Genomic DNA, 23,505 nt, shown 5'->3' with positions numbered 1-23,505 from the left:
ATAATGAATGTTTCTGTTCAATGGCATTAAAGGTAATTACACATAATAATGCTGGCAGTGTAAAAGAGTCTCTAATATACTCTTTGCCTTCTTCAGCATTACTGGCTGATCAAAAGCACATCTTGTGGCACTTCCTGAAGGTTCCTGGTTACTGTAACAGTACGCACACACACACACACACACACACACACACACACACACACACACACACACACACAGTAGTGTGGGTGTCTTTTCCCATCAGAGGTGTGTTTCTGACTAATTATTCACCTCAGGGTTCCTTGTGTTTGTCAGTACACATAATAAATCCTTTCTTTACGTGATGGCAACTCGCCCTCCTGCACACGGAGAGGAGTTACCATGATTCTTGGTAAGAAAAATACCGCAGACCTATTTCCTTTTACTGCGCGGTAAATGAATGATGATATAATCACATGAATGATGATATAACCACATGAATGATGATATAATCACTTTTGTCACATTTTATTGAGCAAGCAGAATATAATATAATGATGGAGGTTCATAAACTAATCGGACTAAATCTTCAGTAATGTAAAAATGTAAAACTGATGTCATATTGTGGTGATATATTGCACAGATCCGTTTCATGTCACAGAGTTTGTGACAGTATGGAACAATGGCAATATATCACTTCTAGACATTTTTGATAAGCACTAAAACAATCCCTTGAAATGTAGGCCGGCTGGATTTGCTCACTGATGAAAGCAAGTTAACGCCCAAAACACTGAGTCTGTTTTCTCTTTGTCGACTGTAATGTAATGGTGTTGGCTGTATGCATCGTGTTTACTGATTAAACATGACCCAGCAATCACGTGCTGTATGTTTTAATAGTTCTATTGTGGCTCAGTCTTCCGTCACTGTACAAGTTCAAAACATTTGGTGCATGTGGCCTTCCAGCTGAGAGTTTTTGTTTGCCTTTCGAAATCTCAAAGCTCTGCTCGCTGCTCCATGAGGTCGTACTTAGGCTCAGCAGTGTTTTAACGTCATCCTGCTAACATGCTCACAATGACGATGCTAACATGCTGATGTTTAGCACCACCTAACATTTGCTAATTAACACTCGTATTGTGCAGCATTTTGATGGAAATACACTGACTGGTTTCAGTAACGCAGTCAACCCCTGCAGATATACGGTATTATCATCTCAGTTACAACAAGTCTCACTTACTGCCTCTTTATCATGGCTTAAAAGAAAGAGATTTTTCGTGTTGTCATATGCCACAAGGATATGCTGCCCAAAACCCTCCACAGTGTTTCTGATGCTGATTCACAATGATGCAACAACACTATGAATGCACGAAATGGCCCTGTACTCGCCCGTCAGCACCGATTGGTGTGAATGTTTAGTGGAAGAGGAGCACAGGGTCCTGCACAAACACAAAACTGCAGCCTTCCAGCTACAGAGTGCAAGAAGGGATTAACAATGTACTTAATGTGCTTCTTTTCCTGACGATTACCCCGTGAGTAGAGAATGCAGAGTTCTTTCAAGTTCACCAAGTTTTTCAGGGGAGGACGAGAGAGTCAGGAATAAAGCCGGGGCAGCAGATCCGTGAAGAGAGTGGGCAGACTACTGACCTCTCTCTGAGGGAATTTCCACAGGTCAGTGAAGCGTCCAGGAGAATACTTCAGTCACAGCTTGGAAATATCCTGGTCCCAGCCACTATTGTTTGTTGACTTCACTGTCAAATAATAATTGAAACTTAAGTAATTTAAATAATGTGAGGTCCATTTTCTTTTGCACATTCTCTAACTGATTACAATCCTACAAATGGGTTATTTAGGGACTGCAGGAAAGTTATTAGGATGGGGAGGGGGACGACATCATTTGTCCGTACCTTCCAAAACCTTTACAAATGATTGTAGAAAAATGAGTCCATTTTAGTTTTTAGTTAAAAATACAATGTTTAGTTGAAAATATAATGTTGACCATTGGTTGGAAACGGAAAACGAACAGCTGTTTCCTGTGTTTAAATAACTCTCAGCAGCTGTGATCTCAGTGTCACACTGCATGTGACAAGCCAAGTTAAAGTGTTTTTTTAGAAATAAACAAGCATTCATTACAAAAGATGAGCATGGGGTGTGGAGAGTGACTGCATCAGTAGTGGACAGAAAGCATGGATAAGTGTCGAAGGCAGGGAAAGCGAGAGGTCCTCAGGACAAAGTCATGCCCAATGCTTCAAACAGAAACAGCTGATCAGTCATGTGAGTAAAATGTTCGCTCCCTCCCTGACTGCGGACTCCTGAAGGAGAAGACAAGTTAGTCCAGTGCAGGCAGAAAGGGAGGCGTCTTGACAGCAGTGACATGTTTGTGACACCAGAACACACCTGAGCTACATGTCAAGGTGAGTGTGTCATCAGAGCTCTTAATACAACTTTACAAGAACACAAAGCCAGTTCAATCAGGAGAGACTTGATATGAGTGAACGTTCATTTATTCATTGGCACATGCAAATAAAGAAAATGCGATAAGTCCTCTGTGATTAGACCCCATCGTGGCGCCATCGTATTTGAAAGGGGGTTAGAGAGCCGTGATTATTAGGATGCCCCCCCATGGAGCCTAGACACTGGTGGTGGTGATGAGGGCTGAGATCGGCGGGTCGCAGCAATGCACTGAAATGACAACTGACAGCAAGCGAGAGGAGAACAGATTTAAGTTTTGACAGCCACACTATGATTGGCTGATGGAGATCATGGCAAGATCTGGTTGGATAGAGAGAATAACTCCCAGTCAGCTGAGATTGGCAGAGAGAGAGAGAGAGTGAGAGAGAGTAAGTCTCCCTTGTGTTACTTCACGCACATTTTGATGGCATGATTCATTCATGTGCCACATACAGTATTTTCTCTTCTTGACTGTGAGAAAATGGCATGTGGGCAGCATGCAAGTGTCAAAACGATACCAGGTCAAAGTATTTTCACATTTAGACTTCCTGCTTCCTTTGTTATAAATAGTAATCTTCGATATGACATAACTGAAATGTTAAAAGTAGGTTAGAAGACTAGACGGGAAGAGAACAGGAAATACTACAGATATCCTCTACAGTCTTCAATCCATACCACGATTATTTAAGTAATATACTGCATTTCCCGGGATTCCATCCAACAGCTTTTCTATTCATTTGATGGTGTATTTAAGCGTGGAGACTGACAGAGATAACAGTACTTGTCGTGAAAGTGTGCAACTTTTGGTCCATTGAGACTCCTGTCTGTGCAAAGGAATGTGCGTCAGCCTCCTTCTTGACAGATTTTTGATTGATAGCAGCTCTAACAAGAAGTCCTTGTGCCTCTCCATTCTGAGGGTCTGACACCAAACCTCAGGTCAGTATTAGTATTATTACACACAAACATCAGCCAATTTCCCACTCAGACTCTGCCATAACAATACATGCGCACCTCCTGACAAAGACATCAAGACACTGTCAGTTCCTCTTTTATGAGGAAAATGAACATTATGTGTACGGAAGAAAACTGTTTCTAATAAATTCAACAGTTTGAATCTGACATTCACTCCTGGATGTCTCATTCTTTTCCAAATCTTCGGGACAAGATGGAGATTCTTTTATTGGGTCCTACCAAAGACAAACAGTTACTCCAGGATAAACTCAGCTCACATTCACCTAAAACAACTAAACATTTGAAAGTGCTTTTTGACAACATGACTTTCAGCAGACAAGCGAAATGTCTTTCAAAAATAAGATCATTCCTTCTTTGAGGACACTTTGACAGCAGTAAATTCCCCAGTTTTGTCTCATCTGTATTATTCCAATACACTCGTGTCTCGGCCAAAATAGCATGCACCATTTTCAACTGCAACAAAATGCATCTGCACAGCTTTTAACCACATCCGGTAAATATGGATATACATGTAGATATAGACATGTTAGTCCTATTGTTGCTGGCCTCCATTGGCTCCCAGTTACTTTTAGAACTGATTTAAAATGTTTATTCTTAACTTAGAAACCCATTCATGGCCTTGCTCCGTCTTACATTAGTGACCTCTTGACCTCCAGGCTATACATTCGTTGACACTTGTGAAGTGTCAACGAATGCCTGTGGGTCAAGTGCACCGTTGTAGTCAGGGCCCTGAGGCTTTGGAACAGCTTGCCAGAAGATCTCAGGTCAGCTAGCTCTGTGTCTGCTTTTAGATATCTTTTTATTTTGTGTTTTCTCATGATATGTATGATTTCATTGGTGCTTGTGTTATCTGGCGTCTCACTCATACATACTTGTGTTATTACTTGACTGCTGTTTTTTTAACGTTTGTTGCTTTCATTTGTGCAGAACCATGTAACCTTGTTGACACTACATAAGTAAAGATTGTCATTGTCATAATTATTACTTTTGGCCAGTTATCCGCATGAACAAAAAAACATCACCAAAAAGCAAAATGTGTCCAGAGGTGTAGAAAACATCACCCGTAGCTTTGGCTGCATTTCTCTGTCACCATAAGAATCTCTTATATGCTCAAAACGACATTTGTAAAAACATTATGCTGCCCGCTCTCCTCTTCTGTATTCATTAAAGAGGGACATTTTGTTGCTTAAGTACAAATGTGATTTTATTAATATGAACAAGTGAGTTCTTGCAGGTGCATAAAAATTGGCAACAACACATTCATACAATAAACAGCAGAACAAAAGTAGAAGGTAATCAGTACGCGTCATCCCATTCTGCCTGCTGACAGCTTGTTTACCACACACACCAGATCTGATATAAGCTGGTAAAATATAACAGTAAAAAGTTAAAGTACTGTGAATGATATAGCTAATAAAAGGTGCATGATAATCTAGTGATAATATCTTTTTTTTCCATCTGTCATCAAACAGTTCAGCATTGACTGATGTATTAAAAACTGTGTGAGGAGAGAAACATAAAATACAGTTCAGTGTAAATATTCAACCTCTTCAACTCCACTTCAGTTTCCCCCTCAGGGGCTTCAAAGCTGAAAAAATATTATTTTTCTACTGTATGAAAACACACATTCTCTTGTACCTGCTCCCTCTAACGCTTCACTGAAGCTACATTATTCTTACACTGAGTGAAATACTCAAACCTAAGATGCCACGCTCCATTTGGTCCAATGGAAAGTCCATCTCATGGAATTTAGCATACTTTTATCTTTCCACTGCTGCTATCTCTTCAATCATTGCTACTAGAATTATGAGAGATATGAACAATGGCTGACAGACCCGTGGAAAGGTCTGTGGGGTTGAACAGGTTAAATATTTTACATGAAGACATGATAAATCAAAAAGATTTAAATAAACAGGAGCAGAAGAACATAACTTAGTCCAGGATTTGTAGTGTATAGTGTCACTGTGTGGTTCCCTAGCGGCTGTGGATGGACTCTGGCTGAATCTGAAGCCGGGTCTTGGTGGCCAGGGCTGCCTTGCGGGTCATGGTGGTGCAGCGAGTCAGGATCTCCTCAGTTTTGGGTCTGGGTGGTACCCTGGGAGCGACTGAGGCCGCCTCGCTGCAGCGGTCGGAGAGGCTGAGATCAGGGCTGCTGCGCTCACTGTCGCTGGCATCAGGCTGGTGCCGCTGATGCTGCGCCTCCTCTTTCAGACTGGAGGAGGAGTCGCTGCTCGAGGAGAAGCCGGAGAAGCTGAGCTCGGTGCTCGTGTTGCTCATGCTGCGCGTGCGGCCGTCAGGGACCGAGGCGCCCCTCTCTGTCTGCACCTGTGACCAGGTCTCAGAGAGGATGTCCAGGGACTGGGCCTTGTGGAGACGCCCGCTGGGCACACTGGGCTCTCCTCTGGACTGACCTGCAGGATGCAGCTGTGGGCTGTTCTCCTCGTTGATGCTGGGTGGATAAGAAGCCTGAGCCTCCCTGCTGGTGGCCAGGTTCAGAGTGGAGCTGTGCAGCTTTCTCTGCAGGCTGTAAAGGCCTGCACGTGGGTTGTTGTATGGTTGCAGGTACATGGAGGGGATGTAACCCGCCTTGCCATTGAATCTGAGGAGAGAAGGGAAGTTATTTCAAGCTGTAAATCATAATCCAACAGCGTCCAAACTCAGGCAACATGCTTATGGTTTTGTTTGCAGTGCAGACAGATAAAATCAGGATACCTGATGAGCCACCAGCCATCATCAGACTTCCTCAGCACCTCCACCACAGAGCCAATGGGCACAGACACCTCGTCAGCCTTCTTAGTCGAGTAACTCCTCACGGCACAGTACAGGGCACCTAAAGGTGACAAGAAAACAAACAAGCTCTAAACAAGAAAGCAGGCACTGCTGTACAGCTGAAATAAGGACAAATATGCACATTGTCTTTATAAAAATGATTAAAGGGCACCCCCCAGTGTTACTTCTTTGTAACAACTAGGCTTCACAGTAATATGCTGAGTATGTGCATCTCACAAAAGTACTGATCAAGCTTGTTAAACGAGATGTGTGACCTCTATGTGCCTTCTTGCACATTCAAATTCAACTGCGGCTACAAGTAAGTATCTCACCTCCTAGCTGGAATCCAGCGTCATTCTCTTCCTCTCCATCCCATAACTCCAGGAAGGGAGCAGGAAACCAAGCCAGGCGCTTGTCCTCGTTCTCCACCAGCCACCAGCCTGCAGAGAAAATAAAACACACGCTCAGCACCAACAGAGATGAGTGCGAAGGGAGCTGAAGTTCAGGGAAGAAGGTTTGTAGATGTTTAGATCAAATACTAAAGCGCTGACCTGCAGGGTCTTTGATGAGGACATCCAGCTTCTCGTCCACCGCAACCTTAAAAGGACGATTCTTGGTGTCCTTTGTCTCGTACGCAGCCACGCAGCGGTACGTCTGGGTGACGAACGGGTGAGTGACACCGCCCGCATGCTGGCGGGTCACATCACCCCCTCCTCCGCCTGGGCCATCGGGCAGATCATCACACAGCAGGATCATGATGCTGAGAGGGAGAGAGAAGTTGTGTTGAAAACTAACTTCTCACATCATTTGAACCAAACACAGACGGGACAAGCCTACCTGCTCTTGGTGAAGTCTGGCTGCAGGTCCTGGTCTTTGGGCATGAAGAACTGTGTGACCTCTGAGCTCTGGGTCACAGTTTGGTCGCACTTCAGCAGTTTGTCACAGTAACTCTCCAGGAACTTCATGCGCTGGACAGAGCGCTTGGATCCCTTCTGCTGGAGGCTGCTCCTCCTGGCCTTCCCTGGAGACAGCAGAGGAAACGCTTTCATGGTCAATACTACCTTTACCGGGAAGAAGACTAGCAGAAGAATGGAGGATGCTTCGAGGATACAACAATTGTGCCTCAGAGGAGAGTTAAACTGTTAGCAGAGATAAACTGTTTCAGTTGGCTCTTCCTCTGATTACTGTCTGCTTATTCAACAGGGTTTCACAGGGTTTGCTTATTGGAGACCATGTAAATGTAAATGGGTCAATCAGATCAGTTGAAATAATCTTACCTCTAAATTTGGGGATCACTCTGTCGTTTCTCCGGAAAGGGTTCATATGAGGGAACCTCTTTTTCAGCTGCCTCTGTTTGAAAACCCCCCCCCCAAAAAAAACATTTATATTAATTATTATTCCTACTACGTAAACAGCACACTGAGTACACTAACTGCTTTTTCTTTTTTTTTTTGGACTTACATGAAATTTCTTGAAATCCTGGAAGGACCTGTAAATAATCACTTCAGTCTCGTCAGACCACAACACAGACATCATGAACATCTGTGGAGACAGCACATATAAATGATCAGTCGGGCCGGAAACATTCTCAAATGCAGCAAAGATATATTCAACAATTCAAACAAATGACGTCTGAGGTCTTAACTCGCCTTGAGTTTTGGCGTGTCCCTGAGGACGGCTCCTATAACACGGGCCCTGATCACAAAGCGCTGTTCACCGGCCATCGTGCGCTTCTTTGTGTCTCTGCTGATGAATAGCTGCTCTGTTGGCCTTGAGTGTCTCCGGCTCACCTGCCTCTGCTGCTCTGCCAGCTCCGCCGGTCAGCTGCGGTAAATATACCTTTCACAGAACTGGGAGGGGGAGGGGGGAGGGGGGGGGCGGAGTCTGGAGTGAAAAACACCTGAGAGCTGGAGAAGAGGATGAAAACAGCAGCAGCAGCAGCAGCAGCGCTCTGACAGGTGACAGGTCACACATAACAGAGATCATGCAGGGGAATGCAGTAGAGCTGGAAAAGTCAATGTCATGAAAAGGATGAAACGGAATGACAGAAGAGGATTATTTAGGCTACACTAATAGCAATTAATGACTGACAATGTAGCCTAGAAACAAGTAAGAAGACCTGATTTGTTAACAATTTCATCACATCATTGGTTGAAAATATGCTACATGTCTCCCATATCTGCCCCTGTAGTCACCGCTTATGGTAATATAATCATTTATGTTATTGTAAAAGCTGGGATATTGTTACACCTTGACCGACTTGAACCCATTAAGAGATTCACTTTCTTGCCAAGAGATAGATGAGAAGACTGACACAGCCAGGAGGTGGTTAGCTTAGCTTAGCGCAAAGAGTGGAACCAGGAAGTTACTGCTCCTGGCCAAGAAGAAGGCCAGCACATATCCCCTCCCAAAACCACGATATGCCATTGTTTTGAGTTTAAGTTAATTCAGTTTTTGTATGAATTAAACAAACAAGAAATGACGCGTGAAGTAGTGAGCTTTACAGGTGCCGGCCGTTAGCTTTGGGCAGAGCCAGGCTATCTGTCCATTCTTTATGCTAAGCTAAGCTAACCACCTCCTGGCTGTAGCTTCATATTTAGCCGACACACATGAGAGTGGTATTAACCTTCTCGTGTAACTCTAAGAAAATAAGCATATTTCCCAAAATGAGGGTAGTGGAGGTATATTTCTCATAATACAGGTACATTTTTCAACTTTTAATGTTGACACAACCATTGGAAATAAAGATATTTCTTTGAAGCAAGCAAACATGTTTTTGTTTTCTCAAGAATTTATTACAACATCAGCTGCTCCACTCCTGTCTTTCTCAATCGCTTCCTGGCATCTCATGCATCCTCAACGCCCCTAATTAAAAGTTTCTTGCACGTGCAATCACTTCACACTTGTCATCTGGCAGCAATATCCCTTATCAGGAACCAGTGTGGAGAGCTGTGTGTGTGTGTGTGTGTGTGTGTGTGTCGGTTGGGACCGGCTAAACAGGTAAGAGCGTGCATGTGTGTGTGTGTATTGGGGGGAGCAGGTGTTTCTTCAAAGTGAGGGTTGCATGAGAGGACCAGAGTCAGAGGGGGTTATGTCAACCACTCATCAGATGGATGTGGGTGTGGAGTCCTTGTCTGAAGTGATGCCAGGATTTTATCATGCACACACACACACACACACACACACACAGACAGATACACACAAACACAGCGTTATGGTGTAAAAGGTCGGGACTGTCCAGCCTTGTGTATGACCTGAGAAGATGTCAACACCTGGGTGTAAAGCCACATGAAGTTTCCCACACTGAACAAGAGGACCATGACTCTGAATTTTTGGGGCATCTGTTGATGACACAAGAGCGGGCAACGGTACAGAGAGCAATACATGATGTGTACTGTATGTGGGTGCAAAAACACACTAAAACACGTGGAGTCATTCAGTCCATGGACACATAGGACGCACATGGCTTTATAGCATGCGTTGCGTGCGATCATGGCATGACAACAATCTTATATATGTCCGTTGTTATTCCTGAGGGGTAGGTCCACGCCTCGGAATATAGGGCTGCACTAGTGCAACGATGTCATCCACAATGTTTATCACACTAACTTCTGTCTTCACCTCTGCTCCACTATCAGCTTCACTGCCAGCAGGCAAATCGGTCTCAGATTTTGGGCCAAGAATTGATGCAGTAATTATGACAACATTTCACACAGATGTTTAATGGGATACAAGTGTTACCCAAAAGGTCAACTTCACTGTGATATCACGATAATTTTTCTGGCCATTATTCAACACCATAACTCAGGAACAGAAGGGGAGAGTGTGATCATATTTCACAGTTGGTCAGACACTGAATAGGCGACACTTCTGACTCAGAGGTCAAAGGTAATATAAGAATGAATTGGGCAATTCCAGATTTCTCATTTACAATGAGTAAACAATAATTAGCACAGTATGGGCGTCATTGGAATCACGTGACAACGTATTACATGAATCCGGACAGATATGGACGCAAACTTCAACATGACCGGTTGGCGGAGGGATACCACAGCAGGGCGGTAATTCCAGTTTAATCTTATCACAGTTTTCCCACAAAATAAAATCTAATCAGAAGTGATAACTCAAGACATATTTGAGGTAGCCTGGTTTCAAACCTTTGAAACACAGCCTAACAAAGAATGCATATTAAAATATTATATATAAACAATAATACAATAAGAATACATGAAATCTTAATTGGACTACATAATATTAAGTTATGTATGAATAGGCCACCAGATACTGTCTAGTCTAGTTCCTAGATGTCTGTAAATGTGATTACCTTCAATCAAAAAAAAAACAATCAACTAATCATTTTATATATTACATTATGTGAACACCATTTAAACATTTAAAGCATGAACTTTTTAAAAGATGTAGGTCTAGGTTTTGCGTGTAATGGGTTGTAATTGATTCTGAAGAAAGAAAACAAGAAACTTAACGAATTGGCAAAAATCTACAGGCTTGTTTTAACACTTGGTGTTTTGACGCCTAAACGAGACAACAACAGAACATTTCACTGCCTTAATTTCATTTCACCTGTCCTGTTTTTTTCTCACTTGGATCAAATCATAAGTCATCATAAATCTCCTCAGAGCAATGAACAATAGTTGATGAGTTGATGTTGTTTGTGTGCATTCCTCAGGGCGTCAACACAGAGGACTCAGGAGGATCATTTGTAGGCTTAATAGATGGTAAGATTTTATGTGAGTCTTTGTGAGGATCAGAGTTTAGCTATGCAGTGGATCTCTGTGTGTTAATAATGTCATAGCTGGGATTAATAGCTCCTTCTGTCAAAAAGACCTTTATTCTTGTCTTAAAGCAAAAGCATTTTTTCACCAGGACTTTCCACATAGCACCACACAGCATCATTTTGTCTGATTTGAACTGGCTTCACAATTCCTTCTTTGTTTGGCGTTGCCTTGAAACTGACAGTGGAAATGTCAGAGGAATTGTCCAGGTGCACAGCTCATACTGTAGCTTTCATTTTTGCTCTATCGCTCCCAAACATTTACAGAAATATGAGTGTTACCATCATGCAAAATTCATTAGCTGAAAACCAAAAACATGCACGTATTACCCTGACAGATTCTGTTGCATTGTAAGGGAGTGTTGAACAAGCAAGGAGAAGGAAGCAAAAATATGTTCCCTGTTTTATCATGAGGAAGTAATTTATGTTGTGTGTTTCACTGACAAGTTGCACGTGTATGTGTTCTACTGTACAAATCAGGAAAAAGCTCAGCCGACCAAAAAGCACACAGGTGAGAGGACGTGACCTGAGAGTTTATGGCTTTTAGCACAGCCCCTGACAGACACTGGCAAGCTCTTCAGGATGTAAAAGCATTGCATGCGGTCTTAGAATCATTAATGGGTAAGACGTGAACTTCATGTTTGCTATCAGTTACACAGACTTACATTACGCACTGAACCATTTGGCCTGCATTTAGTGGTTCACTTTTGGAGAACCATAGGAGGACATTGATGGTCTCACACATACTAGAGAAGTAGCTCAGTACTCAGTAGCTTAAAGAAATGTGTCAGTCTGTGATGAAACAAACAGATACCAAACGTCTGTTGCACCGATTCGCCTCCAGCCAAAGAAAACTGATTAGATTATATGTGTGAGTGTGACAATGTTATTGCGCCATAAAAGATAACATGATTTGGAAACTCTACTACTATTACAAGGAAGCTGCAGATATAGACTTGACACTAAACTTGCAACATAATGGGAAAGCTGTTAATTGATACCATTACGGAAAAGTATTTGGTAAATATAGGCTGTCCAGGAGTCTCCGCAGAAGAAGGTGGAGTCGTGGATAAGGGTGTTTTAGATAGTTGTTATCACAAGGAGCCAGAAGCTGTGCAGAAGTAAACAAACAAGTGACTGTACTCATACAGTCAAGGCCAGGAAATCTGGCCAAAGAGATACTGGCTGCAGTACTTGACACACCCTTGAGGAACATTAGTCACCCAAAATATAATAGGCGATGCTGAAATTACTCATGTGATTCACAGTTACGGTAAATGTTTTATCAATATTCTTTGTTTTTTGTTTCATTTTTAACCCTGTGTTTTATTTTTGGAACATGTCTATCCTCTGGTATTATTGTTTTGAGATTCCGTCCAGCTGTTGTGTGTGACACTGCAAACCCTTCAAATTATAAACCCCTCTGTAATGACTACGTGACTACTGACTGACTACAACTTAATTTGGTTTGGCAATCCACAGACTAAAGCCAACCAGAAGTAGCTCTAACCTATTTGTTATGACAAACTTCCTATTTCTGCAGGTGTTCATTTGGCTTTATTTTTTTTTTTTGTTCCACTTTTTAGGCATTTAGTGTGGTTTGGTAATTCTGATGCTCTTATTTGTAATGGATATTTATGACTACTGCTTTTTTTTTAAAAAGATAAGGCTTCTTAGGAAGAGTGAAGAGTCACACAAATCCATGACGTCACAAAGAAGACACACATGTTGTACAAGTTAGTCATCTTGTTCTTGGACTGTACATCTGACATACATGTACTTTACAATACTTCCTTCCACTTAGTGGGGATTGTAGTGGGAAAATACAACACATTCTTTTCCCACCCTTAAGAGTTCATTTATGGTCACAGGATTGCATTTGCATTGCTTTCTTTACGTTTTCTTGGCTGTGTGTTATCAGTTATCTGTAATTACCTTTTATTGGGGCTTTGTTTCCTACAAGGTAATGATTGTCAAAGAGAGTGACATACGTCTTACGAGTGTTCACATTCTTTGCTGTACATGCTGTGTAAAAGCAGACCACTCTGAGATGCAGTACGGTCAGCCGTCCGTCTGCAGACCACAAGAACAACTCCCTTCTGTTTCCTAAAATTCCCACGACAATTTTGGTGTCAGAAGTGGGATTCCTTGGGCGTGAGACGACAGCGGGAGACGACATTTTGCTGCTTATTATTGGCTGGTTCTGGAGAAAAGACCAGGGTCGGAATAGAAGGGGTTCTGTATAACCGACGGGTTACTAGGGCAGGTCCGGGACCGCTAGAGAACCGCCTACAATGGGTACCAGTAAAAGTAAAGAGACAGTACTGCGCAAGCCTATCAGGTACCAGAGGAGACTGGGCAATGGATGAGGCAGAGTAAGGAAGACCACCAGTGGCAAGAGAGTGTATGATGCTGAAAGTATGAATGTGTACAAGTGTCGTTTGTCGGTGTGTTGTCATGCTCAAAGGAGTGTTTGTATGTTGTCCAAAGAGGAAATTGACATCTTTGTGCAAACGGGTCACGCCCCAGATTCACCTGAGTTTGCAGATATTCCACATACTCTTTGGGCTAAAAGGGAATACGATGTGGAATTAATCGAAGGAGTGGCACCTGCGGAGGTGATGCCAAAATCTTGTTTTCGCCCACGTAAGGAACAATATCCATTAAAACCAGAAGCAGTGCAAGGACTAACACCTGTGTTTGAGTCACTGTTAAAAGCTAAAATCATTGTTCCATGTGAAACTTCACCAGTGCGTACATCTATCTTTCCAGTCAGGAAAGTTAGAGATGCTGGCAAGCCAGAGGAGTGGAGCTTTGTACAAGACCTGCAGGCAGTAAATTCAGAGGTGCACGCACGAGTACCAAATGTGCCTAATCCACGTACTGTTTTATCGCAAGTTCCACCAGAGAGTACAGTTTTCTGTTGTTGATATGGCAAATGCATTCTTCAGTGTTTAGGTTTTACCTGTTCTTGTGGAACTTCCATTCTGCTTGGTTTCATTGATTGAGTCAGTTGGGTGTTAACTTGATGTTTTTGTGCCTTGACTTTTTTGGGGAATTGATTCCCTTTTATGTGGACATGATGTTTACCATGTTCTCCATCTTCTTTTAGCATGTTAGCATGCTTACACTGCTGAGTGCTGCTGAGGCTGATGGGAATGTCATTGGTTTTGCAGGTTTTGGTCACAAACCAAAGTATTGGACAAATTTGACTTGATGATGGCGCTAGAGAAAAAGTGGGATCGCAAATCCTGAGAGGAACATGAATGCTTGATGTCGTTAGTTTTCGAAACATTTCCCTCAGAACCACAAATGCCAACCTAACCTCAAAAGTCAGGGGATCACCAAAGTCTCTAGGATTTTATTGTTGGGGAACCACGAATGTCTGTACAACATTTCATAGCAATCCATCCGGTAATTGTTGGGATATTTCAGTCTGGACCTAAATGGTGGACGACCGACTGACAGACCGACAGTGCCATAATGCTAGCATGGCTAGAAACCCATAGGACACTTTCAGAAGTGTTAAGGGTTCAATGTATTGATAAATGTGGCACATTTGTTTGTTTGAAATCAACTTCTTGAACTTTGTGACCTGCAAAACCCAAGAAACAGACTCCAAGTACTTTTTTTAATAGCACTTTTGTTGTTTTGTTGTTTAGAATTGATTACAGACAGTAATATAGACAGCATTTTATTGACAATGTGGTTTCTATTAATCAGGTCGTCTCTTTTGATTCATCTTGTGTTTATTAGTAATGACACTTCTGGAAATGAGGCGGCAGTGTCCGTGCCCAAAGTAACACAATGAAATAAAGCTGGTGCATTAGCTGGCAGCATTGTGGTTGTGCCAGTTACGCGGCCAAATTTCACGCCTTCGTCAGAAGAAACAAAGGATATTCCACTGAACCGCAACTACACACACACAAAGGCATGTGAAACTAATTACCAGTTGCCAATTCAGGGGAACTGGAATATGGTGTCATACCATTTATGTAATATATAGTTGTGCAGGTTTTGGCTAATCAGAATCAGAATCAGAATCAGAAACTGTTTATTGCCAAGTAACATACATTACAAGGAACTTGCCGTGGTCTGGTGGTGCTACATTTAGTTTTTTTAACATATAACATATAATCTGACAGACAACAAACAATATAAGGTAAATAGATAAATAATGTGCGAACATAAAACGTATAACTTGTGTTTGTGTGTGTTTGTGTGTGTGTGTGTGTGTGTGGGGGGGGGGGGGGGGGCAATGTAAGTCTTTGGCCATGCTCGTCAGGTTGACTGCAGAGGGGAAGAAACTTTGTGGCGGGAGGTTTTGGTCCTGATGGACCGCAGCCTCCTGCCAGAGGGGAGGGGGTCAAACAGATTGTGACCGGGGTGGGAGGGGTCGGCAGCGATCTTCCCTGCTCTCCTCAGGGTCCTGGAGGACCTCTCTGCGCGTCTGTCCTGATGATGTTCAGCTCCCACCGGAGGTCCTGGCTGATGATGGAGCCCAGGAAACGGAAGGACTCCACAGTGTCCACTGGAGAGTCACACAGGGTGATGGGGGCGGGTGGGGCTGCGCTCTTCCTAAAGTCTACAACCATCTCCACTGTCTTTGAAGCGTTAAGCTCCAGGTTGTTGTTGTTGTTGTTGTTGTTGTTGTTGTAGCTGGTGGGTGAGTGCGCGCTGTGCGTCCTGCACGTTGGCCTCCGGTGGAACGTAAACACCGACCAGAATGAATGAAGCGAACTGACGGGGGGAGTAGAAGGGTTTGCAGTTAATGAAGAGGGTGCTATGCCGTCGGATCACTGTCACGTCGTTACACCAGCTACTGTTGATGTAAAAACAAATACCTCCACCCTTTGTTTTGCCGGAGGGATGACCACGACACGATCCGCCTGATTCCTAATGCGCCTGCCAAAGCCACATCTTTTGTTTTGTGTATTAATACTGGCTGGCTGACTGACTGATAAACTACCAAAATGTTTGTATTGTGTTGTCTGCTGCGTGCTGCACCTGCTTTTGACCACATTCTTGACCGACCAAGCCTTGAAAAGTGAAGCCAAGTCAAACAGCCAGACAAGTTTGGTCTGAGGTTGCTGTGCAGCACAGAAGTTAAACCCTCTTCATGAGGGTGCCCTTCCTCTGCTGCCACCCTCAGGCCAGACTGCGTTGCTGCCCCACGCGTGGTGAGGATGTGAGATCGGCAAACCAGTTTCTTTATTTCTCACCATCCAAAAACGTCATCTTGCTCAGTTGAAGGTTTGTTTGCCGGTATCACTTCTGCCGTCACTGGAAACTCTACATTCCTGAGTAGACAACGGCACAGTTATTACAGTAGGGGGCTTAACAGTGACAGATCCACATTCCAGTCTGATTTATGTTGCAACATGTCAGGCCTGCAGGTAACACATACACTCACATGTTCACACAAAGTACACGTATACATTTCATGAGTACTTTCAAAATGTTGGCAAACCACACAACTGACACATGAGAGGCAGTGCCTTAAGACAACTAGCTTTTTTTCTTTTTTGTCTAAGCCTGAAGGACCAGGAGCCTCTTGTTTTGTGTCATTTTTCTTGTTTCCTTACTGCGCTTTTTCTTTCTTCACTTTGGTAAAACAGACTTGTGCTTTCTGTGGCACTGTAACTGTCTAAAGTTCAAAAATGCAAGCTGTATGTGTTTTACCTGTGCAGTTTCCACTCAGAAGCAGGCACAAGAGCAAAGATAGTCACAAACTCTGCAGCCTGGTGGAAATGATGGCGTCCAGCACTTAGATTGTGAACCTACAAGAAGAGGAAAACACCTGCGGGAAATGGGGACAATTTCAAAAGCAGAGAGCTGGCTAGAAACGTAAGCCATGTTTTAGCCATGCTAGCAGCTTTTGGTCCAGACTGAAATATCTCTACAACTATTATATGTATTGCCATTTTGTTTCGTTGAGAGATCCATGGTGACCAGAGGATGAATCCTAAGGACTTTGGTGCCACCAACAGGTTAAATTCTGTGAAATATCTTAACGTCTACTGGATGGATCGGCACAAAATGACTGGTGATCCCTAATTTTTCCTCTGGCGAACCATATGGTTTACATTTATGGTTTTGAATGAAATGTCTCAACAACTGTTGGACAAACTGCCATGAAATCTGCTACACACAGCTCTTTCAAATGATTAGTCCAACATGTCCATATTGCTACTCCCTCTGTGTTCCTGCTTCAGAAATGCTACATGCTTTATTATGAACGACCCTAATTGCTGTAAAAAAAGACACAAGATTTAAAGATTCAGATGTCTGTCAAAGTTACACAGTACCTTTAAGCCATGTTGGTGCATGCTTTTTGTACATATCCCCACCAGTGGGCAGTGCAGGGTAAAAAGTGACAGTTCAGCACTAGGACTCTCGTATAGCATGCAAATACACTACCAAGTTTATTGTTTGAGGAAATCATTTTTTCTATCAGTCAAATTTTGATGAACTGTATACAATTCACAGTCTGATTTAGCCTTTAAGATGAGTAAATAACTTGATAAGTAATGCGGTATGAAAATATTAAAAACATAATGCGGTATATTGGTCAAACAAGCAAGACACAGTGAAGGGGGTTTTGATATGATTTTTTTTTAAAATCCATAATCCATTCTTTACAGTCACGCCATCAATCAAATCCAGGCTTATTCTCAAACAAACACACTTCTGATCTGTTATAATACAACTCTGATAAGCTTTAGAAAGATGGCACCGTCACATGGAGAGGGAAAATGATTAGGGAGTGTTTTCATAGGCAATTTAACAAAAATATTTCCTTTAATGAAGATAGATTCTTTTTTTCCATATACTATAAGGATAGAATAAAATTTTGTCTCTGAAAACTGAAGGTTTTTATGTTGGGAGAGTGCTATGTTGAAAGTGTTGCATAGTCGAGGAGACATAAATGTAGGGATCTTAATTTAAAATGACACATAAGGGAGTAGAAAGCTCTTTGTTTGACGCAGAGTGCAGGGTAAAAATACTCTCTCTTTTTGAATACTTTTATGTGATTGTTTTGGTTCTTAATGCCCCCACCCAGTCAAACCCTTAAAAACTAGTGAAAAAGCTTGACCTGCCACCTTGATGCTTGTGTGCACGTGAGTGTAAAATCCTGACTGCAAGCATTAGTAACGTATAGTTCATCTTTGTGCAAATGTAACTCAATAGAACAAGATCCACAGCAATCACGTGATAATAATCTCCCAAGCAGTTGTATGAACACGGGGGGAAAAAAGCTCGTTTTGTGTCACTCACATCGCAGCCTTTAAAAGTGCCACTCTGCATCCATCATCTAGAGTAAAATAACAAAATATCTTCTTGGCAGGGAAACAAAGAACCAGCTTAGCTTTAAAAAAAAAAAAGAAAAAAAGAAATACTGTCATTCTAGCTTATGGGCTGATTAAAGCTCCAATCAATCATGAACTCACACTTCTCTCTTGCTTTGTCTTCCACACAGACTTGGTGATTCACTTCTTTAGGGATTGTTTATAAGAGCCGACTCCTCATGAGGAATCCTTGTCCAATGGCAGTCAAATGTGTTTATGTTGTTCACTCCGCGTCGGCTGGATGAAAGCTGGAAAACTTTCCTAGTCGCAAAACAAGAAGGGGAATTCCCAGCTCAGCTTATAAAGTGTCTCGAGATACTGTGCCAAGCGTTTTTTAAAACCAGACGTTAAAACAAATGAAGAAAGGGGTACACTATATGAGCCACGCCCAGTCTCTGCTGCTGGTTCTAACTTTACAAGCTCCAGCCCGGGAGCAGAGCTGCACTTTCCTCTCATCTCATACATACATTCATTTGTCCAATATCCCGCCCACTGGTCCATTAGCTGTCCATCCACTTATTGGGAGCAAGTAAGAGTTTGCACTTCTCCAAAGCCCAAATTCTCATCCCCAGTCGTTCTCCTTTTCCTCCTCAGTAGCATCCACAGACCTCTGCTTTGCCTGAAGTCTCTGTCCATCATAAAAAAAAAAGATCCACCGGCTGATGTCACCGGAACTCGTAGATGGCTGCACTGTGCTCCGGAACGTGGGTGAGGTTTAGAGACTGGTACCTGCAGTGTAACAACACAGTATATGTTAGAATATGTGTATGTGTTAGAAGTACATGGCATAGGTTAGAAAAACACAAGGGTGTATACGGCAATCTTGAATAATCACAAGCTCCCTATTTTATGAAATCTTAATCTGAAAAAGCATGTACATGATGCATAGGCATGTTTGCTTATTCGTCAAGGCTTTTAGGCTGCATAACATCGCTGTTCAGAGAAAACCATGCATCTCCAAATCATGAACTTTTCATGAGCTAAAATAAACCTTTTCAGCCTCGTTGAAAATGCTTTTTTTCAGATATTCCAAAGGTTTATTTAGTTTAAAGACGTAATCCTTAAGATTTTATTTGGATGCTGTTTATTGTCTGCATTTTTTCTGCAATAGTCATTCAATGTATTTACATTCAGAAATGATCTTTTTATATTTTAGTTTTGATTGTTAGTGGCGGAGTGTGCCATTCCCACACTGCCTTCACATGCACGGAACATGCACGTAATCCAGTGTAATTTTATCTCATTGATATCAGCCTCTCTGCTTACTGTTCACTGTCGTTACACCATATTAGAGGTGAATTAAGTTACTGCTGCTGCTTCACATTAAAAGCGTTCAACTAGCAAAACACGGAGTGGCTTTTAAAAGTGAAGAAGTTACCGGAAACACAATGTATTTGTCACGAGGTTAGCGCTGACCGTGGTCGTTCATCAAAAATGCATCTACAAAATAAGACAATAGCCATTTCCAGCATTTCTTTTTTTACAGCTGATCAGTTTAACTTTTTGCAGCGAATAACATGAAGAGAACAAGAAGGAGCAGCCACAGTGAGCTGTTCAATGAAGCGCTGCAAGTGACAAGCTGCACACCTTCAACTCCTCAGCAAGGTAACCGACTTTTACTATGCCCTGCTGTTGTGTGGTAAACCACTTGGGCCATGAGCAGCATGAAATCAGATCGAAGTTGCTCATAGCATGATGGAAAAAGGCAGACTACTGACTGACATATTTATTAAAACTATGTGAGCTTGTTTGGCTTTACAGTAAACAGACACACCAGCTGCTCTCCTGTTGGAGAGCTGGAGGAGTTTGCTGTCGTATTAAACTGCACTTGCTGTCACAGCGTTAACCGGGGGTGTCACCGAGGATAGGACTGAAATTTGAAGAATAAAAAATGAGAGTTATTATTATTCACCCAAATCATGTTTGGAGTTTATCAAAAGTCTGAAGTATTTATTCCTTCCAGTTGGTTCATTAGGCCAGGTGAGAGCAATACCAGGCACTCATTTGTTGTTCTAAAATGTGCCTGAAAAATCTGAATTCACTTGATTCTTCTGACACAACAGCAGTCCAGTTTGTCAAAAACAACCCCAAAATGAAAGGGTTTGCTAGAATGAAACGATGGATGTTGACATCTGAAAGCCAAAAGATAATTATACTTGAGGAACAAAATGAATCGAGGGCAAACCACAGTCTGGGCTGATGCTCATATTCAGCTATTTCTTCATAGGTGGTTTGCAGGCTTCACACCAGAAATGGTAAAAGGCAGCAAAGAGCACAGAGTCGTTCCAATAAACAAGCTACCTATACGTCCATAAACAATATTCACATCACAGTTGATGCTGTTTTCTGTCCTAAAGTCATAGTAAGCGAGACACAGGCGCAGACTGATCATTTTCCACTTTTGTATTCTGCGATCGGAAAGGGAAACAAAACTGCTTCCAAGTATTTGGTCAGAGAAGGGAATAAAAAAATAAAAAAAAACACTGCATGGAATGGAATCAGAGGGCGTTTGAAACAATACCTAAACCATTATGTGCAGAGGGAGTTGAAAGAAATGCCAAAGAATGTCAAATAAAAATGAAAACACTAAAGATGGAGTACAAGCAGGTCTATAACCAGGCAGTACAACCACATAAATCAAATGCAACAAACTGTGGGTCCGATTGTGCTGCTTCATCCATATAAGGTTATACACAGTCCAACCTGGAGCTCCCACATTCATTTACTAATCATCTGAGCAGCTCCCATAGAAAAAATAAAAATTAAGGGCACCTTGATAGAAGCTGCAGAAAGCTGGACATTGTGTCTGTTAATGAATATCCCCACCCAAATGTTACAGCTGGTCTGGGATTTGATCCAGCAACCTTTCAGCCACAAGCCTGCTGATCCGTAAAATTACTCAACTTCACCTCACAGTAACTAGTGTTGTGCTGCGTTACCATTCAGAGCTCCTGTGGTAGTAGTAGCCCTCAATTGTTGCTGTGGATTTCTGGAAGCAGATGTAGTAGAATCCGGCAAAGGAAGCTCCGCTAATGTCTTTGATTGTGTGGTCAGGGACCAGAAACTGCTCCTGAGGGGACAGAAATAGCAGCAGCTGCAGTTCAGAGGTTGACTTACTACGACATATGGTCAGGCTCAATTTAGGCAGTACCTTACCTTCCACCTCATGAAAATATAGTCAGAGTTCTTCAGATCCTCGTAGTCAAAATCATCCGAGTTGAATGTCTTTGCATACTGGTAGAAGGCCTGGAACTTGCCCTAGAGACAAAAAGTAGAAAAGCATTATGTCACGATAAACCAGCTTGCTGTAGAGCACTTGCGTAGACTATTAATGAACAAGCTTACCCAGTGTTTACGATCCACATCTTCATCTGCATCCCATTTGCGAGTGAGAAAAGGCCGCTTCCTGCTGATGATCTCTCCAGCGAAGAACGTGGTCAGAGTTGGGTATTCCTGCGAGGGTGAACAAAACAGAGAAACCGATGTTTTGTTTGCTCTGGTGCAGCCAACATGCCCTTTTGTATTTTCTCATCTTTGTAAGTGAAAGAACGTCACACCCAATGCTGATGATATATAATACTGTAAATTATGATATTTTTATACACACTAGGAATACTATGTCAATACTAATACTAAGTCAATATTTCTCACAGAATTGCTTCTTTAATACTTGTGAATGCCAACTACATTATAGCTTGACTTTACCCTGCAGTCCAATGAGATTGATTTTACCTAGGTAATGCCTTTTCATGGCATTTTACGGCCATTCTAGCCAGTGTGGCAACAAAGTCTTGCTTACTGCACCTTTAAAAGTTGACATGTTACTGAGCCATACTGTCACATGCGTGCTTTATTTACCACTACAGGCCTATGATTCAGGAAAGGTTTTCTGTCATGTTCTGTGTGTTTGTTAGTTTGCCAGGTAGCTTTGCTGTGCTTGAATCTGTAGTAGCATAACATGACATCCTCTAGAATGGGAGAGCCTGGACCTGGACTTGGACTGTACCAGTATCTTAAAAAGGACACACACACACACACACCCACTATGAGCAGTGGCCAGACCTAGCTTAAATCAAACACAATGACCAGACCCAGCTTAAATTATTTATGTTTGTGGCTTAATAAAGGGAATTACTCCTCTCACCTCGGTCAGCCCTTTTATCTTCAGGTAGCCACACAAGTAGGAATCCTCCATGGTGACATGCTTACAAAGAAAACACAATAAACAACAGAGAATGTTGACATTTACTTCATATGTGTATTACGTGGTTTCTTCTACATTCAAATGACAGTGAGTGGGAATGCTGTGATGTGATTTTATGAACTGAATGAAAGATATCTGACGTTAATATCCTCTCACACGACACAGCCATAAACGTGCAGGTTTGAAATGGTCTTCGTACAAATGCAGAAGCCAAAAATGATTAAATCTCTATAAAGTGGTATCTTTGACAATAACATTAAATAAAATGTCTCTTAATAATTGAATAGGGATCCTAGTAAACAGTCGCTGGCACTGCTACATCCACAGCTAGCTAAGCGAGTTACTCAACGACAGGCCAGGGCTCATTGATTTCCCAGCTGTCAGTCATCACGCAGCCCGTTTGACAGTTCATCAAATGCCCCTGACAGCTCGCCTGAATAGTAAAATATCCGCTACACAGCCCCACCTGCAAAACAACTTCTACGTCGTAGGAGTTCCCTTTGCTCTTCTGGTGGCCCCTGAACTTGGAGCCGCTGTACAGCAGCGACGTGACAACACCGGGCTGCTGGGTGTTTATCGGTGGCGGCGGGATAAGCGAGGCCGAGGATATGAAGGCCGCGGCTGGGGAGTCGCTGAGGTATCCAGCGGGGACAGGCATGGCTCCCGCTTCGCTGGCTGGGCACCGACCGCGGGCAATTGCCGTCTGAGCGATGGACTCTGTCGGTACGAAGAGGTGAAGGGGCACTGAAGAGGTCCACCAACATTCAAATTCCCCCTGATACCTCCACAGTTTAGTTTACCGGGAACCAAGCTCCCAGAAAAGTAAGTGGACTTCTACGCGGCGCCGTAGGCAGCAGAATCCGCCCTTCTCATTGGCCGACTGAGTTCACCTTGCTAACATCTTCAACGCTCATTGGTTCAAATTGCGGAAGGCTTTATGGGAATATTGGGGTGTAGTTTGTTCCTGTTGTGTAAGGGTGAGTAGAAGCACTTATAAAACTACATTTCCCAACTAT

General features: G+C 42.6%; 2 protein-coding genes across 2 annotated transcripts; both read right to left on the bottom strand.

The window, feature by feature from the left end:
• Positions 1-5,297: 5,297 nt before the first annotated feature.
• Positions 5,298-7,868, bottom strand: noxo1b (NADPH oxidase organizer 1b). The gene is made up of 8 exons (XM_070926897.1): positions 7,794-7,868; positions 7,606-7,686; positions 7,422-7,494; positions 6,982-7,165; positions 6,696-6,904; positions 6,477-6,584; positions 6,088-6,205; positions 5,298-5,974 (listed from the first exon to the last, which is right to left on the bottom strand). The coding sequence occupies exons 1-8, from the start codon at positions 7,866-7,868 to the stop codon at positions 5,350-5,352; spliced, it is 1,473 nt and encodes a 490-aa protein (XP_070782998.1). The 3' UTR covers positions 5,298-5,349.
• Positions 7,869-17,512: 9,644 nt separating this feature from the next.
• Positions 17,513-23,268, bottom strand: LOC139303172 (glucose-induced degradation protein 4 homolog). Its single transcript, XM_070926899.1, has 6 exons — positions 22,956-23,268; positions 22,430-22,489; positions 21,631-21,738; positions 21,442-21,543; positions 21,225-21,355; positions 17,513-19,014 (listed from the first exon to the last, which is right to left on the bottom strand). Exons 1-6 carry the CDS (start codon positions 23,145-23,147, stop codon positions 18,951-18,953), a joined length of 657 nt encoding a protein of 218 aa, XP_070783000.1. The 5' UTR covers positions 23,148-23,268; the 3' UTR covers positions 17,513-18,950.
• Between the last annotated feature and the right edge of the window lie 237 nt (positions 23,269-23,505).

This window comes from Enoplosus armatus, chromosome 20 (assembly GCF_043641665.1).
Source record: "Enoplosus armatus isolate fEnoArm2 chromosome 20, fEnoArm2.hap1, whole genome shotgun sequence".
Classification (NCBI taxonomy): Eukaryota; Metazoa; Chordata; class Actinopteri; order Centrarchiformes; family Enoplosidae; genus Enoplosus; species Enoplosus armatus.
The sequence above is the reverse complement of the archived record's forward strand: the minus strand, read 5'-3'. Positions and strand labels throughout refer to the sequence as shown.